At 37.2% G+C, this 7194-nt stretch overlaps 1 protein-coding gene across 1 annotated transcript; it reads left to right on the top strand.

Moving 5' to 3' along the window:
* Window positions 1-804: 804 nt before the first annotated feature.
* Window positions 805-3149, top strand: LOC141391059 (uncharacterized). The gene is made up of 4 exons (XM_073963978.1): window positions 805-945; window positions 1008-1210; window positions 1282-1401; window positions 2954-3149. Exons 1-4 carry the CDS (start codon window positions 805-807, stop codon window positions 3147-3149), a joined length of 660 nt encoding a protein of 219 aa, XP_073820079.1.
* The last annotated feature ends 4045 nt before the right edge of the window (window positions 3150-7194 follow it).

Consider the following 7194-nt stretch of genomic DNA (forward strand, 5'->3'; position numbering starts at 1 on the left):
TGCATCGCTAGGGGCTGTTTGTTGGTTCAATTGAATATTCTATTCCACAATCACCGGGCTCAGTGTGATGGGTGGCATGCATTCCCATCTTATGTCTGGTCTGCTGCACAGCCAAACCTTTTTCTCCGTTGATGTGGCTGGCTGGTTGCCCATGCTGATGGATGAAAAAGTTTTTCACATATTCGCCGGTTCATTTATTCACTCATTTATTTATGCATGCATCCTGGTATCCATACATCCAGGCATATAACATACACTGTGTATGTAAATGTGTTTTCATACAATGTCCATGAATTTGTGGACGAGTCATTGTGTTTGTATACATATGTATGTATGTTCAGAGTACAAAGTTCTATCAAACGGAATTTCTTATTGAAATTAAAGACAAGAAAATTAAAGAAGAAGAATAAAACATTTTTCTTTAAACAAAAGTTCATTTCACTGGTGGGCGTTGTTAGTCGGGCGTACATTGCATAAATAGTTATGGAAAAATAAGAAGTTTTGGTACACCCTGTATAATTTAGTTCTGTGGCTGCTTTGTGATGGCTTGGAAATGGGGAAAAGTTTATTTTTGAATCACTAAAGAGTTTCAATTATTTTTGAAAAAGCCATTAAAGTGATAATTTCTCAGGTAAATAAAAACACTCTAAGACCATGAAGGGTCGGTCAGAGTGAGAAAGGGAGGCAGGTGGGAGCGAGACGAAAGTTAGTGGCATTCAACTTTAAGAACTTTTCACAATTTACGTTAACTACTCGTCAAGTACACACACTCAGCAGGAGAGTTGGGAGTTAGAACAGAACGAAATGCAGCAGATACACAAACTTGTAGTTTTATTGAGCGTTGTCATTGTCTCGACTGAAGCACTAAGTACAGGAAATACAACACAGATTTTGGTCAATAGACGTCGACGATATCTAGCGTTTCCTGAAGGTTCATCAGTATCGGTATGTCGTTATGGTTGTTATTTATCGCGTGGATTATCCCTTTTCTGACCCATCATTTATAGGCTGCCATTTGTATGACTACAAGTGTTGTTGGAAGTCCCGGCAATTTCCTTACCTCATCATTGAATTGGGGTGTGGCCTATGATTTGCCTAGTTATGCCTGGGCTCGTCAGCATTCAAATGGTTTTTCTAAACACCCAAAAGCTTTGGTTCAGAGAAGATCTCGCAGAGACCTATACAAGAAACTTGAAATGATCGTTGATAAGTGAGTATAGGTCAAAAGTTATGTTCATTTTTTTTTGAAGAATATAAAATTCTTTTCTTGTGTATGATTAGTATGGGATTTTCCGGTATCGACTGTGTATCAAGGACCTTATGTGAAAGTATTCAATTTTTAAGGAATCTTCGTAAGCGTAAGGGAAATATGGTGGAGGAGCTAATAAAGACAATATTTAGGTAAGCGTTCCATCACAATAATTAAAAAGAATTTCTCAGAAGAGAAAAAAGTTTTTAAATGTGAATATAAAAATTAATTTGAAAAATTTTTGATTTCCTATTTAAAACACATACATAGGTAAATTTTAGACAAATTTTTAAAAGCGGTGAGATAAACCATTTTTCTTGAAATTCCCATTTTTTATGCAAAAAAACTAAAAAATGAAAACCACAGATTAATGATCGCTAAATGCCATAAATAAAATTAATATATTTTGGCTTATTAAATCGAAGGTCATTTTATTGTGATATTTTTATTAATTCTCTTTCGGGTCGAGCTTAATGACCTAAGAGGTACATTGAAGTCTACTGAAGCGCCACACATCCAACCATTATGCTACGTTTTAAGGGTGGTTAAGTCCGATCCTCAGGCATATTCGGATGTTATTTTAGTGGGTAGACGAAGGCTAAGCTTGGTAACAACCATTTATACGTAAATCATTTTTCCTATTTTTGTAGGATTCGTTTTTTAGCCACAACAATGAACTGGTAAAAATTTGTCATCGATTGGACCATAAATGCGGTTTTTAGAGAATTTTCGTGAAAATCCACCTTTGACCCCATACAGATTACTTTGAAAACAAAGATCGCCCGGGTGGCACGGGTTAGCGGCATAAAATAAAAAAGATGAAAAAGATCGGCATAAAATTGTATATATATATGGTTTTTGGATCAAATGGAAACATTTAGGGGGGTAGGAGTTCCATATTTTTTATTTGGGTCAGTCAGTTGCTAAATTACATTTCGGAATTAGATACAGCGAATTGAGAGTTCCCAACAAAAGTTGAAGGAAGTGGTACCAAGTTCATAAGTTTGCATTGGTTCAAAGGATGTCGTGAAAGATCTTTTCATCCGCATTTAAACCAATTCTATCGATCCATATTCATATTATATGACATACATACATATTAATGTACGCGTATTTACTTTTATTTACCTTTTTATCTATAAAGCTATATTAGCTTGTTATCTATAATTAGTCTGATGTTGTCGTAGACTTGAAATCACGACCACGGTTGTAAATCTGTGTCAAAAGATTGGCTTAAGATCCGAAAATCTGTAGCATCTTTTTGGGTCATTCTCACTCCAAGATATGATATGTTTTTTTTTATTTTGGCTTGGAGAGTACGTTTACACATAGACGGATTTAATAAACCCACTGGGTATAAAATGCCAACTCAATTGGGTATACTTGGAATAAATCCTCATAAGGAAGGTTAAAGAAGCTATAATATAAACAAACCATAAGTCCTTGAAACAGAAAAGTACAACAATTTAGCGTTGATAAGAACCGAATTTCTTCGGTTCCTTGACCTTCGTTATAAGCGATTTCGACTGTATGTTCATTTTCTTTGCACTGGTCTCCACATTTAACATGTCTCATTGTGCGCGAAGAGGCCCATCTGATATTGATACAACTCTCAAGGATAAATAAACGAACTCAAGGATAAATAAAATAAAAAATTTTAAAAATGACTATCGAATTATCATATTTCTTTATTTTCTGTTTTAGTTTTCCATCCGACATGCTGACACAACAAGAATCAGAAGAGCACCATCATTATGCCCGAGTTTATCGTAGAGCAAAACGATCACGGATTAATTGTAGCATTGAATATGGAAAATGTGAAATTTCTTTGTTGGATTTAATTTTTGGACGTCATTCAACATCTCTGATGGAACTGCCAAAAAATAAAAATTTTATGTAGACGTCATATGAATATGTATGTGTGTATATTGATTGATTGATTGGAGGATATAAAATCGCCTATGTATATTGTGAAGTTGCAGAACGTACCTAAAAGTTATTATGTATTTATTTATTTATAAAATTAATTTTATACAATATCAGATAAATTGAAAGAATAGCATTAGAAGCTTCTTAGGCCGTCATTTTTATGGAGATATACGATCGATCTTGATCGATGAATTTAATTAAGTTTATAGCATGACACCTGAGTAAGCATGGACTAAATCACCACTTCTAATGCAAATTTGAAGCGAAGTTTTTTTTTCTTGGAATCATAAGTCTGTTGTGTGCCGTTTTGCTATATTACGAAATATCCCCACAAATGGTTAAATCTGAAATTCTGCTACAATCCAGTAAAAAGTAGGTTCTACAACATTTAACATTGATTTCTACAAAAAACAAGTAAAAAAGTATCAGTCGGCTTTGCCGACAGAGATATACCCTCAGCTTATGTGAATTGGAACTTTCATATGGGGACAGATCGAATGTATTTAGGGTCTTTTCAGAATTTTGTGGCACTTTTTGGACATTTGAACTTGCCGACAAAAATGTGGCTTAGGATTAAAGTCCAAAAGTTTTGCGGAGGAGGGAATGGACCGACATAGTGCAGTACGGAAGTGCATCCAATTTTGAGAGTCATATCTTTTCGATAGATATCGCGCCCACTAGTCATTTCAGTGGGTTATCGTACACCTATTGGACCAGTATGCCAGGAAGCATGGACTTGTTCACGGAAAGCATAATATGGCTGTACATCATCGGTATAAACTTCCAAAGGATCTCCGAACAGACCCTAAACTGAGACAGCGATTGCAAGTGGCTTCAACAGAAATCAAAGTTAGTCAAGAGCAGGTCTTAAAGTGATATCCGAAATTTTGTGTGGGAGGTACCCGAAGGAATGGACAAATATAGTCCATATTCAAACCTGATCTATATCTGGTTGATATATTAGGACGCGTAAAGTATGGACCAAATCGGTCCGTCCCTTCAAGAGTTATCGTGCGCACAATTTTTCCGAACATTTTTGAACACTTGTGGGGGAGGTACCTGAAGGAGTAAACCGATATGGCTTATCTTGGAACTTAAACTAACTTTGGACAAAATATTATGAAGGACAAATGTTGCATCGAATCGGCATATCCGTTCGAGAGTTATCTTGCGCTCCAAATACTACACACGGTGTCATAGGGTTTTTTTTGAAACTTTCAGGCTATTTTCTCAGGAAGTAGGGTCTTGCGCCTGATGAAACTTGTACCGCCGTATAAGGGGCCGTGAATACAAGATGCTACAACAAAAATCAAAGCGATTCAAGAGCAGGTCCTAAACTGAACTTTTTCAAAATTTTGTGTTTGATGTACCCGAAGGCGTGGACCGATTGAGTCCATATCGGAACCTCGTCTAAGCTTGCTACAAATGTCACGATGTGCAAACTTTGGGCCAAATCGGGTACTCCCTTCAAGAGTTATAATGCGCACAAATTTTCCGAACATTTTGGAACTTTTGTGGGGGAGGTACCGGAAGGAGTGGACCGATATAACCCATCTTCGATCTTAAACTAAGTTTGGACAAAATATTGCGAAAACCAAATTTTGGACCAAATCGGTTCATCCGTTCGAGAGTTATCGTGCGCACCATCCAGCCAGACAGACAGACGGACGGACATTGCTAAATCGACTCCAAATTGTCTGAAACACATTTCGTCCAAACATACTTGGGGTCTAAAACCATTATTTCGATGAGGCACATTTTGCCCGTATAAAAGTGTATATACCCTCGTTAGCATAAATGCTGAGGGTATAATAAAGCTCATGCATGTGCTGTGTTGTGGGAGAAATAGCACAAATTGAACCTTAGGTAACATTTTTTGAGGTGAACTCAAAATAGAGCTGGTAAAAAATCAATGGCACTATCGATAATATCGGTTATTTTTTAAAAATTCAACATTGATAGATAGTTTGGTCTATTGATATTTTCGGATTAAAACCCCTAACCTAAAATTCATTGAAAAAAATAGAAATTTCGAAGGTTTTCGGTTCAGTGGATTTGAGAAAGCAAGTCCGTAGTCACACGTACAAATTTTTCAAAAAAGGAAATTGTATTTTTGTGTCCTTTTATTAAATAAAAGCAATTGTTTTTTCTCCTTTATATTTCTGTGAAGTACTTCCGCCATTTTTATTTCCAAATTAATGGTGATAACAAATTTACGATAATATCGATAGCAACCTTATTTTTTTGAAGTGAAATATCGAAAATATCTAATGTTGGGAATACCGATAGTTTGCCAGCTCTAACTCAAAAGGTAAATTTGTGCTTTTTCCAAAAAAGTTATAAAAGAAATGAATCGCTTGATGTTTCGATGATGAATTGATTCGACGTTTAATGGATATCGTTCCTTACCAGATGCAGAAATGCGTTCATTTCACACATGAAATCTCTCTTTGTTCTAGGGATAGTTGTTGTAAAAAAAAATTGAATAAACTTGTCAAAAATTGTTGATCAATGTGGGGTAACATGCGACAACTTCACCACTGGTGTGCCTTAGCCAGCGCCGATTTTATTGTGGCTACATAAAGGTCGTCCAAGGGAATGTTTCGAGTTTATCGAAGGTACATCAGTGGCGAAGTTTCTCCCAGAGAAAATATATAAGCTCAGAGGTTTACTTTTGTCACACATTTTAAAAAATATTCGACAGTACCTAAAATGTTAAGATAAGGAGAAAATCTTATGAACGCACCGATACGATGACAGCCACATTCGCGCGCAATACGAGTGCAATAAATATGTGAGTAGGCATTACGAGCCTATCAACTTTTGAAGATTCCCGAATTACACCGACGTTTGAATCTGAATTGAGCGGCAATAAACAGAGAATATAACTTACTTACTTAGCTGGCCCATTACAGAACATTTGTTCCATAGACCGAACTAAGAAAAGATCTCCAATTCTCTCTATTTGATGCTTCGCACTCTGGAATACCGCGCCTTTTCATCTCATCATCCACTTGTTTGCGCCGTCTATTCCTTGGCCTGCTAATTCTGTGTGCACCGCCAAACGGTCCGTATTTCTACGCCTTTTTAGCGGGTTCATCATCGCTCATTCTTATGATATGGCCTAGCCAACGCAATCGTTGCATCTCGATACGTTTATCTATACTGATGTCGTTGTATAACAGATACAGCTCGTGGTTCATGCGACGTCGATATTCACCGTCAACGCAGAGTGGTCGAAGAATTTTTATTCTCAAACACACCAAGCACTGCCATGTCTGCTTGCGCAAGTACCCAGACTTCGGAGTCATACATCAGCACGGGTAGTATCAGAGTTTTGTAGAGCGTTATTTTTGTTTGACGAGATGTGGCTTTGTTTTTAAACTGCTTACTTAAACCAAAGTAGCATCTGTTGGCCAATACAATTCTTACTTTTATTTCACAACTGATGTCGTTTGTTGTGTTTACGGAGGTGCCGAGGTAGATGAAGTCTTTTACTACCTCAATATTATAGGAACCAACTTCCACAGTCGGTCCGAGCTCAATGGACACATTGCGCGTCGACACCATCAACTTGGTCTTCTCACCGTTTACCGCCAGACCCACTTTAGCAGATTCCCCTTCGACCTTCATAAAGGTATCAGTTACTTCGTTTACTGATCGGCCCATGATGTCTATATCATCAGCATAAGCAAGTAACATGTGACTATTGGTGTAGATTGTGCCACTTCTTTTGACGTTTGCCTCTCGTATAACCTTTTCCAGCAGGATGTTGAAGAGATCACACGAATGGCTGTCTCCTTGTCTAAAACCTCTTTTGGTACCAAACTCTTCGAAGAGATTCTTTCCTATTTTAACTGAGGACCTCGTGTCAGTTAAAGTCATTTAACAATGCCGGATGATCTTTGCGGGGATACCAAATTCAGACATGGCTTGGAATACCTTTGAACGCAGCGGACTGTCGAAGGCTGCTTTATAATCGACAAAAAGGTGGTAGGTGTCGATCTGCATCTCTT

Source organism: Musca autumnalis, unplaced genomic scaffold (assembly GCF_047663935.1).
Source record: "Musca autumnalis isolate F117 unplaced genomic scaffold, ASM4766393v1 scaffold_1, whole genome shotgun sequence".
Taxonomy (NCBI): Eukaryota; Metazoa; Arthropoda; class Insecta; order Diptera; family Muscidae; genus Musca; species Musca autumnalis.